The following is a 24,255-nucleotide window of genomic DNA, read 5'->3' on the forward strand; positions in this document are numbered from 1 at the left end:
TCGTCCATAAATGGAAGTAGTTTGGAACCACCAAGACTCTACCTAGAGCGGACCTCTGGGACTAAGAAGCCATTGGTCACTCTAAAAGAGCTCCAGCCTTTCTTTGTGGAGAGAGGAAAACCTTTCAGAAGAACAACCATCTCTGCAGCACTCCACCAATCAGGCCTGTATGGTAGAGTGGCCAGACGGAAGACACTCCTCAGTAAAATGCACATGACAGATTTCTGGAGTTGAAGGACCCTCAGACCATGAGAAACATTTTTTTGTTGAAGCACCTTTGGCATCAATTACAGCCTCAAGTCTTTTCGAGTATGATGCTACAAGATCGTTGCATAGATAGTAGTTTTCTTGGAAGGTTCTCCTCTCTCCACAGAGAAACATATACTAACAGTATAAAAGTCCTATAGAAGCATGGATACAATAACAATGATTTTTCTCCAATTACAGGATAAGAGTGTATGGTTTGTACGTTACACCTTTTTAGAACATCTCTCATGATTATGTCACGGTGCTGTCTGGAGGCAAAAATTACAGAAGCTAATGCATCAGCGAGCGGCAGGGTGGTGTAGTGGTTAGCACTGTCGCCTTGCACCTCCAGGGTCCAAGTTCGATTTCTGGCCAGGCTCGATTCCTGTCTCTGTGTGCATGGAATTTGCATGTTCTCCCCATGCTTGGTGGGTTTCCTAAACCTCCTGGGATAGACTCCAGGTCATCGTGACTCTAAATGCGGGATAAAGCGGTATGGAAGGTGAGTGAGTAAGAGTGATGCATCAGCTACCAAAAATGCTGTCTTGCTGTCATGTTGTGAGCCAGAATCAATTAGATAATGGATGTAATTTTACGTTTTATAACATACCTGCTTTTACTGCTTTTGAAAAAAAAAACGGTTCAAAGTGATAGAAAGATGAAAGGATTGGACTGAGGCGATCATCAGAAATGGTTGTATTTGTAGAGTACACTTCATATAAGGTGAACGTCTCATGCCACCTCATAATTTTTGGACTTAAGAAAAATTTTTGCCTTGGTATGTAAAGCATTTTCGGCATACGAGCGACCGAACCGAACGGCAGCTAAGTTGCACGTACGTCTTGTTTTGCGTCAGGGGAAAGCAAAGCAAGTTTACATATATTTTTTTGTGTGTGTGTGTTGTTTTTTTTTTTTTTTCATTTTGTGTAAGATTTAGTAAAGACATAGCACCACATTTCCCAAGAAAGTTAGCGAGGATGGTAGCAAGCAGCGAAGGGAGCCACGTTCAGGAGCCGATGCTAATACTGTAGGAATCATAAGTTAAGGTTAATTGAGGTTTAATGTCTATTTATTTATATATTTTTTTCATGTACATGTCTTTTTTAAAAAGTAATTTGGAAACTTGGTTCTACTGGTAATATGTTTTGAGTGGCTGGAACAGATTATCTGCATCTACATTTAAAAAAAAAAAAAAAAGCTTTTTTCAATACAAAATTTCACCTTAAAAAAACCTCGCCTCAGGGCAGTTAACACCTAGGCTCCGCCCATGTGGAAAAAAAAAAAGAACAATCACCATGGTTACTGACAGCAAAAGGGGTGTGTTGTGGTGCATTATGGGATGTTTTTCATTATGGTTTTGGACATGGGTGCAAAACTGCTGACACCGAAATCTCCTATCGTGGTTGTCACTTTAGTCGAGGGAACCGCCCACTTTAATCTCATTGGTGGATTGTAGCCTTTCGCCGGGTGGGCGGGGACAGAAGCAGGAGAACGCGACTGTTTCATTTTTTTGTGTGTTTTTTAGACGTTTTGACCCTTTTGGCTCTGCACATAGGTAAGGCTCTACAAGGAAGAAAAATACACCAGCGTGTGTAACGTTAACTGATCAACACTGCGCGAGCAGATCTGCTGCTCTGGTCCACCCTGGGCATCTACTGCAGTGTTTAGGTAAGGCTCTCTAACAAAGGCAGGGATTTTATTCATCACAGTGATGCAATGCATACAGACAGGCATCACACTGCATGTTACACACACACACACACACACACTCAGTCAGACATGCATCACATTGCATGTTACACACACACACTCAGACAGACATGCATCACACTGCATGTTACACACACACACATACACACACACTCAGTCAGACATGCATCACATTGCATGTTACACACACACACACTCAGACAGACATGCATCACACTGCATGTTACACACACACACACACACACTCAGTCAGACATGCATCACACTGCATGTTACACACACACACACACACACACTCAGCCAGACATGCATCACCCTGCATGTTCACACACACACACACACTCAGACAGACATGCATCACACTGCATGTTACCTGACTGAAATGAAATGCATGACTGTAGATTTTCATTTTATGTAAATATATTGAGGTCATTGGGTAACTGATCCAAACACACTGTTTTGCACCCAAAAACATGTAAGCAGGCCATCACACCCATACAGCACCAGTCAAAATATGGACACACCTTCTATTTCTTCTAATGTTTTTTCTTGAGTGATTTATTTTCTCCATTCTAGAACAATACTCTAGATTTTAAAACTATGAAATCACACATATGGCATTAAGTAATTAAGTAACAGTAACAGTCAGTTGATATTTTAAGCCATTTTTATAAAGCTCAGCTGTTCTGGAACAGTTCATTTATGCAAGAACAGGATTGTGTTAAGTGCATTTGCAAAACCCATCAAGCCCCACGATGAAGCTGTCTCTCATGAAGACCTTCCCTGGAAAGCAAGACCAACACTTTTGTTTTTGGTTTGAATTCTGACAAACTCCAAGCATTGATTATGCAAGAATGGCATCAGTCAGGGTGTGGCCCAGAAGATGATTGACAGCGTGGGTGAATTGCAGGGGTCCGTTCTTCGTAAGTCGCTTGACACATCCGAGATAGGTCTAGAAAGAGAAGGGTCAACACTGCACATATTGAGACTTTGCATGAACTTAATGTAATTGTTAGATGACTTTGTCAAAATGAACTTTTGGCTGTATAATGTGTGTTCACATATATATGCCTATTTAAAAAACTAATGCAATATATGGCCAAAAGTATTTGGACACCGGACCATCATACCTGTATATGGGGCCTCCCCAAACTGTTGCAGCTAAATTGACATCAATATCTGACCTCACTTATGCTTTCTGTGACTAAGTAGAAAACTCATCACTAACGTAATAATGTGCATATAAGTATGTTTCGTCATATGAAATTAAACGATGTAGATTCAATTAAAGAAACTGTAATAAATCTCCAGGTAGACAGGCTGCAAAGTTCTTAAAGATGCAATTTTAAAACATGTTTATGTAACAACCTCAGCAGCGACCTCATTTCCCCTCTCGTCTGTTCTAATCATTCAGCATCACCAGTATACCAATCACCCGCCTGATCATCTGTCATCATCTGCACCAGTTTCTCACTGGTTCGTGCATTAACTTAGATGTTTTTTATGCTTGAATGATTCATAGGCCACTGTGTGGCTTAACAAACAAAAAACATTTATCAGAAACTGTTCAGGTATATAACCTTCCAAAACATAATGCAAAGCAATTGCAAAATCTCTTAATAATTAACTTCATTTTAACATGACATATGAAATAAAATCCCAGCTAATAGTAACAATTATGTCAATCTCTTTTCTGGAAATTTGCTTTCTAGGAAAGCTTGTACAGCAATTGGACATCATGACTGCAGAGGAGACGATTAACATCAAGGAAGCAGAGATCATCAAGCTCATCCTGGATTTCCTCAACTCCCGAAAGCTCCACATCAGCATGCTAGCCTTAGAGAAGGAAAGCGGCGTTATTAACGGGCTCTATTCGGATGATATGCTCTTCCTCAGGTGGGTTTCGTTCATTCATTCATTCATTTTGTGTTGATGAATCGGACTGGTTTCAAGAAACTGATTCGTTGATTTCGTATGTGAAAAGCAGTTAGCACCTGATTTCTAAAAAGCATACGTTTGTATTAGAATGCAGTGCTCCTTGGTGCACTGAATAACCTGACATTCTCATTTGTTTTTTGTTCGTCCTAGACAACTGATACTAGACGGACAGTGGGAGGAGGTTCTTCAGTTCATTCAGCCGTTGGAGAATATAGACAAATTTGACAAGAAGAGGTAAAGAATCATAAGTTTACATACACTCAGTGATACAATCGATAATTTTCATCATCGCCTTACATGTGTTTCATGTTTCTTTATGTCTGTAAAGGTTTCGTTTCATCATTCTGAAACAGCGGTTCCTGGAAGCACTTTATGTAAATAACGCCATATCTGCGTCCGATGACCCTCAAAACGTGAGTGTGTTTGCGATGGGTTGTGTGTCGTCGTTGCAGGTGGATTCAGGAGACAGTTATGTGTTAGGGCTGTGATCAGTATGGTGATGGAAATGCAGGCCATTGTTGGGACAATAGTGTCCCATTGTTGGGTATTGTGTCCGTGTTCTCTTAAGATGCATTAATTAAACTGTTTTGTTCAGTGGTGCAGCAGGAACAAGCTCGTCCTATCATCTGGGCGATCGTTAGTTTGAATCCCAGATGATGTTGCAGCTAGCTGCCTGGAGAGACCATCATTGAAGCAATAAATTGTATAACTTTTATTTAAATATCTAGCCAATTTTTACTTTTGTTGCCTCCTCAGCTTGAGCTAACCATGCAAGAGGCCGTAAGGTGCCTGAGTGCTCTGGAGGAGTTCAGTCCATCCAAAGAAGCCTACAGCAAACTCTGCCTGCTGTTGACACTCCCTCAGCTCACGCACCATGTCGAGTTTAAGGACTGGAACCCGAGTACAGCACGTGTGCGCTGCTTCGACGAGGCGTGCTCTTTGGTGGCCGAGTTCATCCCAGCTGACCGCAAGCTCAGCGAGGCCGGGTTTCGGGCCGGCTCAGACCGCCTCTTCCAGCTGCTGGTTAAGGGCGTGCTGTATGAATGTTGTGTGGAGTTTTGCCAGAGCAAGGCGACAGGTGAAGAGATTGGCGAGGCTGAGGTTCTCCTGGGCATTGATGTGCTATGTGGCAATGGCTGTGATGAACCCGACCTGAGCCTGATCTCTTGGCTGCGCAATCTTGCCCCCGCCACCTTTACGTGCGCCTTCGAGCAGAAGATGCTCAATATCCATGTTGACAAGATGATAAAGCCAGAACGGGCAGGCCACAGTGATCTGCTCGTTCCGCTCCTTGCCAAGTTTTCACCTTCCCCGGTGTCACCACTCAGACACCCGCAGTCAGCTGAAGCGTACGTATCGCGTTCCCTCAACCCAGCACTAGATGGTCTGGCCTATGGCTTGGCAGGGAGGGAGAAAAAAATCACAGAGGGCAATGGAAAAGATGCAGTTCCGATGTCGCACTCTTTTGCCAACTTTGGCTTGAGTGGCAGCCATCACGTAGTGGACAGCAACTTTATGGAGACACCAGACAGGTATGAAGCTTCTATTCGTATTTTGTTTCCTTTTTTTTTTTTGGCATTTCTGTTCTCTGCATTATATTTATTAAGTGTATGATTGTGCTAGTAGGCATCTACTTGGGTAACATTGAACTTTTTTTTTTAGGGAGCCAACTGATACATCCATCTGATGTATCCATGGTTTACTAGCTTAACTTACCTTTTTTTTATCTATGTGTTCATATGATGATTTATCAGTTTGTGCTGTGCTATACTCACTGCTTTTCCCCAACAGTTCTAGGTCACACACACGAGAAGATAAACTCAACACTTCCGTAGAACCTAACACATCCTGTCCCACTCAACCTGCCGAAAAACATGGAGATCTCCCTGGTACAGTTAAGATGACAGAGGTACTATTTCTAATTAGAAAGTTCAATGATTAATTGTTAATAGATTAATCATAATTAAGTATTTAAACAGTAAAAAATCTAACTTATCTCCAGATAGGTTTGTTTTGCATAATGTTTCTCCGTAGCCCATATGTCAAATCATTTGTGTACCACAAGAGGGCGCACTTGCAGCTCAATCTTGGACGTTGTCTTTTTAGCAGCCTCGTTTTTGATGACAGTAGGCTTTTTTTTATCAGCCTTATTGTTATTATTATTAAAATTATCATTATTCGTGTTTTTATTTTTTTGCTGGTGTAACTATTTGTTTTACATAACTGGTATTTAGAGGGATTATTCTGCTGGAACTGATTAAATAAGACTTAAAATGAGAAAAAAATATGACTAAAATATTGGTCTTATTACCAATAATTTGTTACAATATTGGTTATAAAAAATGGTGAAATTTTTAATTAAAATTTAATTTAAATTTCTTACTACAGCTTTTAGGTCTTGGGTATTTCCTATTCATATATGTCCAATTGGATTCTTCATGAGAATAAACATGTAGGCATGCTTCTATGCTGTTTTTCTGTTATTATTTAAGAATGATCTTATTAAACTTGTGTTTAATTAGAAACCAGTGTGTTTGTCTCCGTAGACTAACGGTGTCCTCACGCTTGTAGGAGCAGCTGCAGGAGTTCCAGCGTCAGCGACTGCGTGTGCAGCATCACTTGGAGCAGAAGCAGCAGCACATGCAGCTCTACCAGCAGATGTTGCTGGAGGGAGGAGTGCAGCAAGCCAGTCAGGCCTCGGGTGCCGGCCAGCACAACCTCACACAGACCTTCCTCAGCAGGTCAGCCAAAACACTAACACGCATGCTAGACGTTACCGCACGCGCGCATCAACAAGACAGATGTTAAGTGGTGAATAAAGAGCCCGCACGTGCTGTATTAGTGGTGAATAAAGAGCTAACAGATGTTGTGTCGGTAGGGTGTCCTCTTAGCTGCTTAAACATGGGCTGTAGAATAGGTGTAAATGTACCCGAGTGAGATTTCCTGCGGGGATGAACAGCTGTGATTGTGAATGGTGGTTGCTTTTAGGGTAATGTACTTAAACATGAATTAATTCACAGTGCTTGAACTAAAGACGAACACTGGTCATGTTTATCCAATTCTGAATATGAGCGTATGAGTGGTTTCTTTATATAGATAAAGCACGATTTAGGCGGCACGGCGGCTTAGTGGTTAGCATTCTCGCCTTGCACCTCCAGGTTCCGGGTTCGATTCCTGCATGGGGTGTTCATGTTTCTCCGGGTAATCCGGTTTGCTCCCACAGTCCAAGGACATGTATTGTAGGTTAAGCTAATTGCCGTTCTCAAATTGCCTATAGTTTGTGTTTGTGTGTGCGTGTGTGCCCTATAATAGATTGGCACCCTCTCCATAGGGTACCCCACCTTGTACCCTAAAGTCTCCCCGTGACCCTGTACACAGGATAAAGATTTGACTGTGCAGAGGAGGTGTTTTAACCTGGAGTGGGTGGGTGGAATACTGCGGCTTCCTTAGGTTTTGCAGAGAATTAGTTAGATTATGAAGGATGGTCCTTAAATCCGAAGACCTGAATTTGGCAGAAGGATTCCTAGGCGGCACGTTGGTGTAGTGATTAGCACTGTCGCCTTGCGCCCCCCACGGTCGATTCCCGGCCAGGCTCGATTCCCGTTTCTGTGTGCATGAAGTTTGCATGTTCTTGGTGGGTTTCCTCCGGGTACTCCGGTTTCATCCCACAGTCCAAAGACATGTAGGTTAGGTTAATTGGTGTTCCCAAATTGCCCGTAGTGTGTGTGTGTGTGCCCTGCGATAGATTGGCACCCTGTCCAGGGTGTACCCCGCCTCATGCCCTAAGCCTCCTGGGATAGGCTCCATGTCCCCGTGACCCTGAAAACAGGATAAAGCTGTATAGAAGATGAGTGGAATCCTTTTTAAGGTTCATTAAAGAAGTCTAGGAGAAAGTTTGATGTGAAATGTACAAGTGCATCATTTAGAGACCGGATTAAAAGACCATGAACTATAAAATATACACAAAATATATTATTTTAAAATATTAAATGTAAAATATATTATGTTAAAATATAAAATAAAACTACCAAGAATTTAAATTGAACGAAAGTGCAAATTAATTGAAATGTGCTCCTAGTTTTTGTGGCATTGTTACGAATTGGATTGGAAATGAAGCAAACTTGTATTGGTATAGGTCCATCCAAAAGCTGGAGGAGCTGAATGTAGGCATGGAAGACCTGGGGGAGAACGTGCAAGCCTTGGCCCAGCAGTGCAACGGCTCCCAGTCTGACGCGCAGCCCGTGCACACACCCGAATCCGACGTAACGGGCAAAAACAAAACTGCTGTGACAAGCAGCACCCCTCAGAGAGGAGGCATTCGAGGGATGCCTTCCCTAGACGAGTCCCCAGTGATGGTCAGCCGGAGGTAAGGGAGCTTTACTTCTAGCTGTGGAAACTCATTAAATATAAACTGCTGCTGTAATCCTTCATAATGCTGTTACGTTTTTTCCTTTCTAATTTTATACCTTTTGGTATGACAATAAAGTGTGTTTCAGGAGGATAAGCCCAAGTCCCCGTTCATAGCAGTGCACACACTGGAAGACACACAAGCTGTTCGAGCTGTCGCATTTCATCCTTCCGGAACTCTCTATGCTATCGGGTCGAATTCCAAAACCTTGCGCGTGTGCATGTACCCGCAGGACCTTACAGCCAGGTATTGCATTAAGATGACTCTCTGTGCATTATTACGCACGTACAAGGAAATTTATTAGGATCCATTGGCCATTGAGTTCAATAGGAACATGGCAAGGAACAGGAAATGGACATCTTGCACACCTTTTTGTGACACTCATCTGTCTGTGTGGATTGTACACACAATCATTCACCAACACCACTTGGAGTTCCTTGGAGGCCAGCGTTTAAGATGTGAAGAACCGTACTGAGAAAACCTTGACGGCATCCAAGCACTAGGATAAGTGCGTTAGTGTAGCAGTGGATTATTTAGAGAAGTAAAGGACGTTTCATAAGTGTGTTCTGTTATTCTTTACAATCAAAAGTCTGGCTATGACTTGAACACCCCTGTTAGCCAATGGAGAAACATTTAATTTAGAAGAGGAATTGAAGAATATAGTAATTATTAAATAAATAAGAACAACAACAATCATTTAAAGGCGGAATTATGCAAAGTGATGCTTTAAATTTTTTTATTATTATTATCTCCCAGTGCAGGAAGTCCAGCGAGGCAGCCCGAAGTCTGCTTCAAACGCAACAAGCACCACAAAGGCTCCATCTACTGTGTGGCTTGGAGTCCATGTGGCCAGCTTCTGGCTACCGGCTCCAACGACAAATATGTCAAAGTCCTGCCTTTCAGCGCCGAGACCTGCAATGCTACAGGTGAACAATTTCATGAAAAAGTTATGTCATGGTACAAAAGATTGCAGGTTAGAAAATGAACCAAAATCCTACATATTATCATTGTTTTCAGTTCAGTTCTGTTTTTATTCTGTTCTGTGTGATGTTCTCTACTGATATACCTCTACTGAACTTGAGTACGCTTTTTTTTAATTTTTTTATTCAAAGACATCATGTCCACCCCAATGCTATACTGATTAAAGTGACAGCTCCAGTAACACTCCAGTAACAGTCACTGTTTTCAATTCAATTCAATTCAATTCAATTTTATTTGTATAGCGCTTTTAGCAATTTTCATTGCCGCAAAGCAGCTTTACATAGTCAAAAGAATTATTTAGGTTTGTATGAAATGTGAATTTGTATGAATCAAAATGGTCAGTTTGTCCCTGGTGAGCAAGCCGAGGGCGACAGTGGCAAGGAAAAACTCCCTGAGATGGTAAGAGGAAGAAACCTTGAGAGGAACCAGACTCAACAGGGAACCCATCCTCATTTGGGTGAAACAAAAAGCAGTAAATGATCTGCATTTATACAGTGTGTAGGGTGGGAGGCAGTTCAGCTATAATAGCTGATGTTAATTGATGTTAATATGGAGTCCAGGTAGTTATTGAAGACCCAGGTAGACTTGTAAGAAGTTCCAGTCATGAACTATCGAACTGTCAAGTCCCCAGAGAAACAGTTGCCAACACCAGTCAAGGCCAGAACCATTTTCTAGGTAGAGAGAATCATTCCCAGACACCAGACGCATCCCAGAGAGACACACGGGGCATCCATGTGACGAGATCTTCAGCCAGAAGCGGGGCACCAGGATGGGTCAGACAGGTCCGGAGGGCAGAGGGAGTCTGGATCACTGGCAGCTCAGGAACGACATGTGTAGCTCGACAGAGAGAGAGAGAAAGAGTGAAAGGGGGGGACAGGAGGAGAGAGGAAAAAGAAAGAGGGGGGAAAGAGAAGAAGAGGAGAGATGGCAGTTAGGTATGGTGAGTGAGGAAGACAGCATCCAAACATACCAGTTTACCATAATACTCTACGTCCATGAGTCCCCCAGATCTGCTCCTTTACCTATGGCAAATCTATTTATAAAAATGCTCGGCTAAATAAATAGGTTTTTAGCCTGGACTTAAACACTGAGACTGTGTCTGAGTCCCGAACACTATTTGGAAGACTATTCCATAACTTTGGGGCTTTGTAAGAAAAAGCTCTGCCCCCAGCTGTATTTTTCATAATACGCGGTACTGACAAGCAGCCTGCATCCTTTGATCGAAGTAGGCGTGGCGGATCGTAAGACACTAGCAGTTCGCTCAGGTACTGCGGCGCGAGACCATTTAATGCTTTATATGTCAAGAGTAGTATTTTAAAATCAATGCGAAATTTCACAGGGAGCCAATGGAGTGAAGATAAGATAGGGGTGATGTGCTCATATCTTCTGGTTCTGGTGAGGACTCTCGCTGCTGCATTTTGGACTAGCTGAAGCTTATTTATGCATCTAGCTGAACAACCAGACAGTAAGGCATTACAATAGTCCAACCTAGAGGTGATAAAAGCATGAACTAGTTTTTCTGCGTCGTTTAGCGACAATAAATTTCTTATTCTGGCAATATTTCTGAGGTGAAAGAATGCTATCCTGGTAATATTATCTACATGTGCTTCAAATGAAAGGCTGGAATCAATAATCACACCAAGGTCTTTCACTGTTGCATTTGATGGAACAGAAAGGCCATCTAAAGTTACGGTATGATCTAAAATTTTACTCCTAGCTGTATGCGGTCCTATGACTAGAACTTCTGTCTTATCCGGATTTAGCAGAAGGAAGTTAGTTAGCATCCAATTTCTTATGTCCTGCACACATTGCTCAATTTTAGTAAGCTGTTTTTTCTCATCAGGTTTTGCTGAGACATATAACTGTGTATCATCAGCATAACAATGAAAACTAATACCATGCTTACGGATTATGTTGCCCAGAGGAAGCATGTAAAGGGAAAAAAGCAGTGGACCTAAAACTGAACCCTGCGGAACGCCAAACTCCACTAGAGAACATGCAGAATAATCACCATTTAAGTCTACATACTGATAACGATGGGTCAGATAGGATCTGAGCCAGGAGAGGGCTGTACCCTTAATTCCCACTACATTTTCTAATCTGTGAAGAAGAATAGCGTGATCAACAGTGTCAAAAGCTGCACTGAGGTCAAGTAATACAAGCATAGTTACACAACCCTGATCAGAGGCCAATAGAATGTCATTTACTACTTTAACGAGCGCCGTCTCTGTACTGTGATGAGGCCTAAATCCTGACTGATACAGTTCATGTATGCCATTCCTATGTATATATGAGCATAGCTGCTCCGCTACTATCTTTTCCAGGATCTTAGAGATAAAGGGGAGGTTTGATATTGGTCTGTAACTGGACAGCTGACAGGGGTCGAGGTCAGGTTTCTTAATTATTGGTTTGATAACTGCTAATTTAAAAGATTTTGGAACATATCCAATGCTGAGTGAAGAATTAATTATTCTCAACAGGGGTTCTATTATTGCTGGTACTATCTGTTTAAGAAAATGTGTCGGTACAGGATCTAATATACAGGTTGATGAATTTGAAGAAGAGATGAGTGAAATTAGTTCATTCTCTTCAAGGGGAGTAAAGTATTCTAGGTTCTGATCTGACATGGCTAGATTAACATCTGCATCAATTACATTGTTCGGTTTCAAAACCTCAATTTTATGCCTAATATTTACAATTTTATTATTAAAAAAGTTCATGAAGTCCTCACTATTGCATGATGTTGTTGTGGAGATTTCTGCAGTGGTCTTTTCAACACTGTTTATGCACAAAGGGCCAGACCTGGAGTTCAGCATGCATGATGGGACCATTCGTGACCTGGCGTTCATGGAGGGTCCAGAGAGCGGTGGTGCTATTCTTATTAGTGCTGGAGCTGGAGACTGCAACATCTACACCACCGACTGCCAAAGAGGACTAGGATTACATGCACTCAGTGGACATACAGGTATACACACTCATGCACATGAACACTGATCAGCCACAACATCATGGCCTCCAATATTGACTTTTTACAGGTAAAACAGTAATGACACTACAGTCAAACAGTAAAACAGGAATCTACACTAAAGCTTCTATTGAATCAGACTACACGGGCCAGGCTTACCCCCAAATCCAATGCAAGGATCGAAAATCTGTGAACGTGGGCCAAGGTGGCCAGGACAAATAATGTCTTGTGAATGAATGAAGTTCCTGTGTGTGAGATTAGGGCACATCCTGTCCCTGTATACATGGAGCGGTTGGATGGTAGCGTCTGGCTCTCAGGATGAGACTGTACGTTTCTGGGACCTGCGTGTACCCAGCTGTGTGAAAGTGGTCAGGAGTGCCCTGCATGGACCAGGTGGGTTGGATTTCAGATTTGAGTTTTGAAATGCGTACAAGGATAAAGTATAAACTGTATCAGTGAATTGGTGTGTGATGACGGTGACGTTCTCAAATCAGGAAGTGCAGTGGCTTCGGTGGCAGTCGACCCGACCGGACGGCTCCTGGCTGCAGGGTTGGAGGACAGCCGATGTATGCTCTACGACATCAGAGGGGGTCGAACGGTCCAGACGTACAACCCCCACACCAGCGACATCCGCTCTGTCCGTTTCTCCCCTGGAGCTCACTACCTGCTCACCGGCTCCTACGACAGCAAGGTCATGATTACTGATCTACAAGGTAGGACAAGACGAGACAGACGTACATTTTATAGTTTTCAACATTGTATATTGATTCTGAAGATGCTGAACTTATGACAGAACCATTAAGGAATTATATAGTATGATTCAGAATGTTGATGTATTTGTGTCAATGTCAATAATCAAGAGAAGACTTCAGCAGAGAAAATACAGAGCGGTTACTGCAAGATGTAAATCATTACTAAACCAGATTAGAGTTTGTCTAAAACAGCTAAAAAAATAAATAAATCTGTGCAGTTCTGGAACTGAATCCTTGCACCATAATGATGGGAAGATGAGCATAAGGAGAAGGAAAGAAACTTCTCATAATCCAAAGCATACCAGGTCATCTTGATCTCTTGATGGGCCAAATACACAAATCTCTCTCTCTCTCTCTCTCTCTCTCTGAACATGATATTTGGCCATCTCGTCTTTCAATTTCAAACACCTGCTACATAATAAAGCATTTCACAGAAATAAGGCAAATCACATAATTAGAAATTATATTATAGCCAGCAGGTGGCGATATGTCTTTTTCAAACGCTTCAGATATAAATCTCACCCGCTATGTGGAAGGTCCAGGTTCGATTCCCATCCAATGCCCATACCCAAGTGCTTATCCCAAGCCCGGGGTTGCTTTAGGAAGGGCATCTGGCATAAAATCTGTGCCAAGTTGTGTGCGAATTGGATGGTGCGCTGTAGCAACCCCTCAATAAGAGCAGCTGAAAGACTAACAACAACTACAACCATACATGAAATGCTTATTAACATAATAAACAAGAACAAAGAAAGAAGGGTTGAAGCAGTTAACGGCATCCAACCTCAATGGCGGTATCTTGGATTATGGACCCCATCTGTCGTTATGTAATGCAAATCCATGCACACATGGTGGAAGGTACAGGTATTTGTTGTAGTATGTAGTGGAGTAAAAGTATAGAGCATTCTGTAATAAAACTACTCAAGTACAGGTATGTGAAAACTGCATTTAAGTAAAGTGACAAAAAAATGCATTCCACCTCTGAGCATCACCATTGAAGAAACTCAGTATCTGGTGATGTTTATGAGTTGCAGACTTCATAAGGGAAATGCCTTGAACTTATTCCTATGAACTTAACGTTTCGTTCCCAGGTGATCTAACGAAGCCCCTTCCGGTAATGGTGGCTGGTGAGCACAAGGACAAAGTAATCCAATGCCGGTGGCACACAAGAGACATCTCCTTCCTGTCTTCTTCTGCAGACAAGACTGTCACGCTGTGGGCACACCACCCCTAACTTTTCCCTGGGAACTAGTTGTAACAGAAAAAGCACAAATCACTCGGCCCTCTGTAAAACTTTATAGACAGAATCATTCGTACAAATTTATAAATAACTTTCCATGTAATAGGAGTATGTCCTGCATGTCCGCTGCTAAGAGAAGCGAGTCAACTGAGCCAACTAATAAAAATTGCTGTTTTTTTTTTTTTAGCAAACTACAGAGCTATTATTTGTGCTGAAAAAAAGTTTCATTCTGAATGTATAAACTATTTTGTGCCTTGAGTTGGGTCGTCCATGGTTATGCTCATGAATTTCATTATATTTCCTGCTATAAAATTGGGCTAAATAGTCACAAACACTACTTCTCATCTGACATTATTTGGTATGCTGGAAATATTAATCTTGGCAGAGATTCCTCATGAAGCAGATTTAACATACAACTTTGGCATGTGTGTTTAAATGGCATGTGAAGATGGATTTGTCTTAAACTCTGTACATGTTTAGGACATGTTTGGATATCAAATACAGTATATAATAAAATGAAAGGTACGAATAAGTTATATAATGTATTCATAATATTTTATGCTGTTTTAAAATTTTTGTTCACTGTGTTTGCACTGTTGTAAAGCACCTTCATTCTCCTTGTGTTTCAAATGTTTATTTGCTCATTGAAACCAAGCTTTTGAATATTGACAGAAGATCTACTATTAAAAAGATTAATGCACAATATGGATGTTTCCATTTATTAAAGCAGTTGATTTACACTCACCCCCTTTTGCCTTATGAGTAGAGTGACCTCATCGTCGTGTTCAAGAAACCAGTTTGAGATGATTTTAACTGTGTGATATGGTGCATTATCCTGTGGTCATCAACAGCAATAATACTTGGGTAGGCTGTGGCATTTAAACCATGCTCAATTGGTACTAAGATGTGCCAAGAAAATCTCCCACACCAAACCCCCAGCAGCCTGAACATTTGTTAGAATGGAGAATGGCTTCATGCTTTCATACTGTTTCATAACTCCAAATTTTGACCCACACAGATGTACTATGCCAAATAAAGTTTTCCTTTGTGATAAATTGCTGTTGCCATATGTTGTTGTTAGGTAGAAAAACTTTATGATGCAATGGTTAGGGCTCTGAATCCAGTGATCTGAGTTCAAATCTCAGTGGAACCTACAAACTTTTGCCAGAGTAGAACAGCTCCCTCAGCTTAAACAGAGTATGTAACACTCTATACCACTTTATCCTGTATTGAAGGCCTGAAGCCCATCCCAGGAGGCTTAGGGCACGAGGCAGGGTACATCCCAGACAGGGTGCCAATTCATGGCATGGCACACACACACACACACACACCCTGACCCTGGAAGTGCAAGTGCTAACCACTACACCACCGTGCTCGTATGTACCACATTTGACATAAATATGTCAAAGAAACTTATGCTTAAGTATAGTTTGTACATGCCACAAGCTCTTGCATGGATTAAGATATGGAGGATGTTGGTTTTATGGTCCAATTTAAGTGGAACAACACTTAGCAAGGTCCAAACACTTGGTTAGATGAATATGGACCAAATTATGTTGATGATAAATGTAGGCCATGGCAAAAGCATTTGGTCCAGGAAGTCAAGCCCATGTGCACTTTGACTGAAATATCCTGATTGGGGATCATTAGACTAAAGCTCTGATGGTGGCAAGTTACTGTTTGCTCTTTATAGGGTGTTGCATAAGTGAAAAAGCTTAGTTGGGAAAGCCTAAGACTAAAGGTCTGTGGTTACAATTACGGGTTTCAGCATGGCTGTCTGTCTTTTGCTTGCAACTGTATAATCTCTGACCTATGTGTTGTTTCCTGACTGTCTATATATGGCAGTAATTTGGCTGATGACAAAAATTCCTTCTTGGCAGGCTGGTTCCATGGTGTACGTAATGGTTTGCCCTCTGGACTCTGAATCCAGCGATACGAGTTTAAATTTCAGTGTACAACCTTCACACACGTGCTAGAACAGGACGGGTCATTTAGCTTAACCATAAAATTTGTTTCCCGGCCCTTCAGGGGCTTAGTATAAAATTGATAATTGTGTTGTTGTGATGAGGAATCTACTAGTGTATCATAGCAACGTGCATGTAAATGTGTCCATTCCATAATGGCTAGGCTCCAAATGTAAATGGGGGCAACCAAAGAGAGCACAGCACCACCACAGAGTATGTACTGGTATGACCACCAAGGCCAAAGTTATTCTTGTCACTTAAGCAAGGTCCAAACACTTGGTTAGACCACCAAGGCCACCAGTTCTAAGTATATATAAAGAACTGCAACCGGACGGCGGCGTAGTGATCATCCCGTTCTACCTTAGCTTTTGCCCCAGTGTGTCCTTAGATGTTGTACCCATCATAAGATCGACTTGAACCTTCCTATGCAGTTTTAGAGCTGGTAATTGGTGTTAAATAATAGAATACTATATGTTAAAAAAAAAAAAGTACACAGGTACTAGTTTTATATATTGGCCACTCAAGTTCTCAAAGTGTAGATGTAAGTTTGGGTCCTGCCTGTCTGTCTGTCTGTCCATCTGTCCGTCTATACAGTTGCTTAGCACAATCATCTTAAAACTCCAGGGTCTGGGTTCGTTTCCTGCCTCGGGCCAAGTCAGAGCCCAGTTTTCAACCCAATAGAGACGCTATAGAATGACTTAAAGGGAGTCATGACACCAGAATATGACAGAGCTGAAGCAGGTCTTCAAACAAGAATGGACTAAAACTTCTCTTGAACGATGTGCTGGTCTGATCCACAGCTACCTGAAGTGCCTTTTTCCAATACCATTTTGGACGTTGAATGAGATAAATTTTTGTGTGTGTGTGTGTGTTATTATTTTAGGCACATTATATTTGTCAATACCCATGACTTGATGACGACCAGATCACTTTTTTTTTTTTTTTTTTACAAAATATTGCAGAAAACCATGAAAATCTTTATCTTGTCTCTGTACATATACCATGCTACACTCACTGACATCATATTATTATTTTACAACATTAATTAAGCTTTTGAAGCTTAAGTGTGTGTGTGTGTGTGTGTGTGCGCATAATTTTGTGCACTTGGTTGCTGTCAGGTGAATGGATAATTGAAAGGAATGATCAGATCCAAAGGTGTTCCTAATAATGTGTCAGTCAATGTATACCCCACATTTATAGCTGGATACTGATTGTGTGATACATATAACGTTTATATTAAAAGAGTGATAGTTCTATCGTGTGGAAGAAGAGCTTATAAACAACAGCGGTGTGGATTGGGACGCAGGTTTGCCAGTGGTCACGTGACACTGATATCGGCGGCGTGCGGAAGTCACGTGACTGTTAGTCCGGGACGAGACTTTCGGAACAGATCTCGCGACATCTTGTATTGGTTTGTGTGTGCCGCTTTAACGACGAAAATAAGGAGGAACTTAGTTAGTTTATTAGCTTTAGCGTTATCTGTCTCTTCAGCTGCGAGTGATTCGGGTTCGGTTTTTCTCTTTTATCGCCCATGCTAGTTCGTTGACCAGTTAGCTAGCATGTTTATTTTTATTTTTTTAGAAGGCTAAGTTAGTTAGCTGTAGATAAAAATCTGAGGGTTTTTTGCATTAGCTTCATGCAAAAACTAGGTTTATATGGGTGTATTTTAAACGTGTGGTGATAATGAAGAAGTCAGGCAGGTTGTTGTTATGGAGCTGTAGTGGTTTCATTGTTGTTAGTAGTTTATTGGCGCTTGTTTGTGGACATATTGGTCCTGAAGATGATGAGTGGGTTGACCCAACTGACATGCTCAACTACGACCCAATTACGAAAAGCATGAGAAAGACTGCTGAGGTAAACAAACAAACAAAAAACATTGAGTCCGTGCATGTTTAAATAAGACTAAATTATCATAGAGTAAATTTATCGATTTTGTTTTTCCCCCCCAGGCTTCCAGCTACAATAATGTACCGACTAAAAGAAGGGATCACAATCAAGACTTGGGTCCAGTGATTCGGTGCCCAGATTTGAAGAAATGTACTGACAGACTGAACACATTACAACGAGAAGTGAGTATCTATATAAAAAAACTAACGTCTTGTCTGTACGTTGGTCAGAACTCGGTATTTCCGTGATATCTTTACGTTTCGTACATCGGAGGAAACGAAACCAGTCTCAGAAAATGTTTGAACTGCGTACTGCGCATGCGTCAAACTGTACTTGGATATCTTCCTGAAGTTTAACCTGCACCATAAGAAAAATCAAAATGCTGAGTATCACTCAATCAGATGTTAAGAACAGTTATGTGCCAGATTTAATAATCTACTTACAAAGTAAACAAACAGCTGCACCAATACGTACATAATTAGAATAGCTGAATTGGATATTTCCCTGGGATTAGTTCATATTTGCACCACTGATGTGGTATAAGTGAATTTTAACATGCTGGAGTTGTTTTAAGACAAAACTTCATTTTTATCTGATCTACTTTTCTATTTCTCATTCGTGATTCACTCTCCGATTACCGAACAGGGAGGGTATTTGGCTGACAAAGTACAACTTATTGTAAACAAGGTGTAAGATATTCAACCTTGCTAATTTTTATTTCTCCATATTAATAAGTTATGCAGAGAGTTCGTCTGTACAAAAAGACAGCCAGACGTATGTGGGCTAAAACCTGATATAATAAGATCACTGATTACATTAAAGCTGATCATCTTATTTATAGCTTTAGCCTTTTAACCATTTCTACAAACTCTTTTCCCGTCCATGATGGGTGCTTCAGCTTGTGTTTAATAATCAGATATTTTGTCTCGTGTTTATATAGACTCTGCAGACATCATCTGTTTGTTCACACTGTACAGTAAATTAACTGTCATGGAGCAAAGGGAATTTTGGTTGAGTCAAAGGACTAGAAAAGAGGATTTAAACAAAGGAAGATAAGGTGCAAGTTAATGCAACATAGTGGATGCCAACCACCATTAGACACCAAAAAGGAAAGACAGGAAGAAGAATCAGTCTGAGATGTTTTTTGTGCCTTGGCATTTTATCCATGCTGGATATAAGCATGATAAAAGATGATTGGTTAAGGCATTGGACCACTGATCAGAAGGTCTCAGGTTCAAAACCCAGCACCACCAAGTTGCCAATTTACTGTGTAAATGTTAGTTGGGCACTTAGCCCTCAACTGCTCAGATGTACAATGAGATAAAATGTCGCCTTTCATAGAGGCATCGCCCAAATTCTGTAAATGTTAGTTGTAGCTTTAAAGAGATAACCATGTAGGGTGTGAAGACTTGTGCTAAAGATGCACAAAGATGTTGTTGTTAGTCTTTCAAAGCTGCTCCCGTCGAGGCGTCGCCACACATCTTTTTGGCACAGGTTTTACACTTTATGTCCTTCCTGAAAGAACCTTTTAATTTTATCCAGGCTTGGGACCGGCGCTGCATCTAGTGGCTGGGGTTTGGGCAATGGATGGGAATCAAACCCATCAAATAAATCATAACAGCGATGTGTTCGTTTTTAAATAATCTAAATTATACATTTTAAATTTAATATTGTGTTAATTTATATTTAATACTGTGTTTGCAATATGATTGTTTATAGTTGGAAAAATGTAAAAGGGTAGAGAATGCTAAATAAAACCCACTGTGAACCTAAAACAGAAAAGAGTTACGTCTCTCTCTTGATCACATGATCATTAGGATCAAATCGGAGAATCCTATTTTAGAATCGGAACAAGCTAATGGTAGTGGAAGCAGAAGTAGTAAATTCTTACTACTTCTAGCATTGTTAGCATTGTCAGAAGCCTTTTGGTAATCAATTAAGTTTGCTTTAATTGTTTCTAGATATCTATTAACCTTGTATTTGTAGTTAATCATATTTTCTATTTACCAGACTGAAGAGTTTAAAAGGAGGGTGACATTTTCCTCACAACAGCCAACGTGTATTCCTGTCTTCAAGCGCTTCCTCGCAAAGCTTCTTAAGGAAATTCAAAAACTTGGCTTGGTATGCTGCAGTAATTTAATTAAATTTTATTTGTATAGCGCTTTTAACAATTGGCACAATTGTTACACAATCAAGATTGTCTTAATTTCATAAGACACATGAACCATTTATCACATTTGCATTTCTGCGCTGCTCTTACTCAGTTGTTGTTTGAACTTCTAGCCCACTGCTGTGACGTCTGAAAAGCACTACGATGCCGAAGTGAAACTTTCCAAGCAAATGGTGTCAGAAATCCAGAAGCTTGTGAATGATGAAAGCAGCTGGAGGACTGGAGCTTTGGATGATGCTCTTAGTCAAATACTTGTTAACTTTAAACTACATGATTATGAGGCCTGGAAGTGGCGTTTTGAAGACACGTTTGGTGTTGAGCTACAGACTCTTATCATGGTATAAACATCCAGAAATGAAACCTATTCATTCATCCCTATTCTTGTATTTTGCATTGTAAGCAAATACTTACACAGTAAATCAACAGAACGTAGCTGCAGCACTGCTGTCACAATTTTCACTTAACGCTTGGGCGTCATATTTCATTTGTGATAAATTACAAACTTTTATTTGTTTTTTCAAACAGATCACAGTCCTTGTCTTGTTAATAGTGGTCATAATCTGCACTGAGATGTGGTCAGCGGTGTCCTGGTTTGTCCAGTTTAAGAGAATGTTTGCTCTATGCTTCATAATCAGTCTTGTGTGGAACTGGTTCTATCTCTACAAGGTAATAATGAAAAATCATAATTTACACACATCTAAATTTGTGCCTGGAATACTTCCATGCCACCCAATCTGCTAAATTATTGTATTTGCAATCAAATTCTTTTTGATTTTTTTCTTCTTTTTTTTTAAATGTTATACAGGTAGTCCCCTAGTTACGACCAAGTTCTGTTCTGGGAGCAGGTTCGTAGGTGGGATTTGTTCTTTAGTCCGACAAAGTGAGTCTTGTAAAAAATTGACACGAATATAAAAGCAAAAGAATATATTAAAGTGTACCAGTTCGCTTGACTAAATTGTATTCCCCTTTCCCACACTGCCATCATGTGGCCAAAAAAACATAACTGCGGCTAAGGAAATAAATCGCACAGAGAAATTAATGTTGGTGTTATTAGCTGTTTTCCACTCTATTGAACTGTGAACTCTGTTTTGTTGAGGATTTTTAAAAATTTTTATTATTTATCATCTGGACAGCTTCACAGGACAGTCAATTTTTTGTACAATACACATAAGCTACTTCTCTGATTGCTCGCATCTACAAATGTTTGTAGAACCGCAATCCGTTCATAACTTTGATGTTCGTAAGTCGGGGACTACCTGTACTGTGTATATATAAAGTGTAATTGCCGCTTTGCTAATTTCATGTGGTTGTGACATTTCTTTAGACTGCCTTTGCTGCACACCACGCCAGCCTGGTAAAGAATGAGCAATTCAATGATAAATGCACCAGGGTTAAGAAATTTGACTGGACTGATAATATTAAAGGTGAGGTGCTGGAGATCACACTTGCCACTTTTCATTCTTACATACAAAGTAAGTCTTTAAGAAAAGCTGATGGTCCTCCAAAACTGAGAGGAACCAGGTATGTTGGCTCAGGCATCTGTATATAGCTGTCTGTGGCATATCCTGTTTGATGAAGACGTCATCACTGACTTTTTTAGGATTGTCTACTGTGTTCAATCATTAACATTTCACCCGTGTGATTTCAGAGTGGTATCGCACTACGTTGACTCTTCAGGATGATCCATGTTACCGGTACTACCAGGACCTGATTGTGAATCCAGTCCTGCTAGTGCCTCCAACCAAGGTTCATACTGTTTCCCTGCATAAACTCTTACAGTATGATAGATTGTCCTAAGCCTGCTTGACCTTTCTCATGTTGGTCTTTACAGGCCATCACTATGACCATCGCTACCTTCTTCACAGACCCTCTAAAGCACATAGGAGAAGGCATTAGCGACTTTCTCCGGGCTTTATTAAAAGACATGCCTATTACACTGCAGATTCCTGTTCTTCTTTGTGTGATGCTGTCTATCCTGGTATGAAATTATGTGCTCAATGTTTCCAGCAAATTACTGTTTATTGTTTTAGTTAGGTTTAGGTTTAGCAGTGTTAAAATGGCAGGTTTTTGTTTAAAAAAAAAAAAAAAAAATTGGTTGTCATGCAACCAGCTTTTCTATCTCACTACTGTCATGTCTTATCATTTCATTAGGTATTTATATACAGCACGAGTCAAGCGGCCGTACACCATGCCCTTCTTCGGCCTCTACGAGGAAGACGTCAAGATCCTCCACCCAGCATCGCTCCGCAGCCTGCCGCTCCTCCCTTACCAGAGCCAGAGGACCACAGAGAACAAAGGTACCTGTTGGCAGGGGGTGATGCAAACCGCCCCACACAACTCAGACACCATGTAGGACAAGAAGACGACCAATTCACCCGCATGAGGAACAGGACTTACCATGAAGACAACAGACCTGAAATTCGCCAAAGGACACCCAACATGCAGAGAGCGGAGCAGCAGAGGGTACGTGTGGAAACCGTACGGCATGCAGACAGCCTTTACAGCGGGGATGAGACAGACACTCATGAGGGAGCAGTAGCCGAGAACGTGGATCAGCATGTGGACGAAAAGCCACAAACTCACAGTGATGAGCCAAGGGAGGAATATAAGACGTCTGCAACTAAAATACAAATAAAGCAGACTCAGACTCCATCTAAAAAGCAGAGTGTGAAAAGAATCACTAAGGATAACAAGAATTCAGGAAACACTGAAAGGAACGAGGTAAATATAGTGTTAGCGTGGTAGTTTCTTTTTTATTTTGTAGTTGTTTTAATGTTTGGGTATATTAATCTTTTTTTTTTTTTTTGCATTTTAATCCATGTTCATTTATTTATTTGTATTCAAGGCAGGTGATTCCGCAAGCCCAAGAGGAGATAAATCCAAGAAAGAAGACTGTGTTGAAAATATTGGCAGTCCTGTTCAGGGAACTCATTTTTCCTCTTAAAATAACTCTTTTTGTTTTCTTTTAAAAAAAAATCACTATCATGTAATTTTTGTACTTGAATATATTTATATTAAATATAAAATGATGAAACTGTTTAGGTGCAGCAAAAACTTCTGTCAATGGAAACCAGCAAGAGAATTGTTCAATTATGAAAAGCCTTTTACATTTAGTTGAACTTCCCGCCAACCTAAAATAATTAGAGCCTTTCTATTAAACATAGCAACTAGTATCAGGAGCTATCAATAGTTTGGTGGACTTACAAGCCAGTCAGTACAGTCTTCATTGTAAGGAGGACATAATAGTATCTACATCTACATATCTACATACATACATGTTAAAATGTTGCGTGAAATCATCGCAGTATAATTCTGTAAAATTACTCCAAAAGCATCACTTATTTGTCAGCATCTGGAAAATTATTGATGTTAACAACACAAACTAGCTTAATTATTACCCGCCAGCCTCTATTCACACGTTTGCCCCCTAAAACCCTTACCACTTTGATTTGCAATGATTATTATCTTCTTTTAAATAAAATTAATGAAGACAGGACATAATGCAACAGAATGGGAAAATAATCACAGTGAACACTTTAAATGTGTAAGCCAAAAGTTTTTGATTAAATATTTCTGTGGTGTCCCTAATAAACAATCCAGCTGCTGCTTCCACTTGCTGTCTCTTTTTAAACGGCAATATAATGTGCACAATTTTATTTAATTTTTTGCACATATTCACATCTTTTAGTGTACAACTTTTCTCAGGGTGTTGATCTTATGTCAGCCAATACCTACTTACAATCTTCTTTTCTTTATACCTGCAACTCAAAGAGTAGTAAATTGTGGTAACATTTGAAGGAAAGAAAAAAAACTTTTATATTTTATTTTCATTCATCACTACCTATTCAAACTAGCCCAATTTTGTGGGAACATAGCAGGCCTGGCATCCCTGCTTGGCATAGTTGAAATGGGACATTATATTCTACATGCAAACAATGATCGATATGCAGAGCTGCTTGATTTCTACTTATCAGGGCCTTAGTCCCTGGTCTGGCTC

At 40.6% G+C, this 24,255-nt stretch overlaps 2 protein-coding genes across 2 annotated transcripts; both read left to right on the plus strand.

The window, feature by feature from the left end:
- The first annotated feature begins 1,799 nt into the window (after nt 1-1,799).
- On the plus strand, nt 1,800-14,942 carry wdr47b (WD repeat domain 47b). Its single transcript, XM_053513124.1, has 14 exons — nt 1,800-1,914; nt 3,669-3,852; nt 4,045-4,128; nt 4,223-4,307; nt 4,651-5,426; nt 5,686-5,803; nt 6,466-6,635; nt 8,030-8,260; nt 8,381-8,548; nt 9,059-9,228; nt 12,078-12,248; nt 12,510-12,641; nt 12,743-12,961; nt 14,089-14,942. The coding sequence occupies exons 2-14, from the start codon at nt 3,695-3,697 to the stop codon at nt 14,229-14,231; spliced, it is 2,625 nt and encodes an 874-aa protein (XP_053369099.1). The 5' UTR covers nt 1,800-1,914; nt 3,669-3,694; the 3' UTR covers nt 14,232-14,942.
- Nucleotides 14,943-17,615: 2,673 nt separating this feature from the next.
- On the plus strand, nt 17,616-23,870 carry LOC128542932 (chloride channel CLIC-like protein 1). Its single transcript, XM_053513126.1, has 10 exons — nt 17,616-18,055; nt 18,151-18,270; nt 20,099-20,209; nt 20,372-20,596; nt 20,784-20,924; nt 21,583-21,682; nt 21,907-22,004; nt 22,090-22,236; nt 22,410-22,979; nt 23,104-23,870. The coding sequence occupies exons 1-10, from the start codon at nt 17,885-17,887 to the stop codon at nt 23,200-23,202; spliced, it is 1,782 nt and encodes a 593-aa protein (XP_053369101.1). The 5' UTR covers nt 17,616-17,884; the 3' UTR covers nt 23,203-23,870.
- Nucleotides 23,871-24,255: the final 385 nt, after the last annotated feature.

Source organism: Clarias gariepinus, chromosome 15 (assembly GCF_024256425.1).
Source record: "Clarias gariepinus isolate MV-2021 ecotype Netherlands chromosome 15, CGAR_prim_01v2, whole genome shotgun sequence".
NCBI classification, from domain to species: Eukaryota; Metazoa; Chordata; class Actinopteri; order Siluriformes; family Clariidae; genus Clarias; species Clarias gariepinus.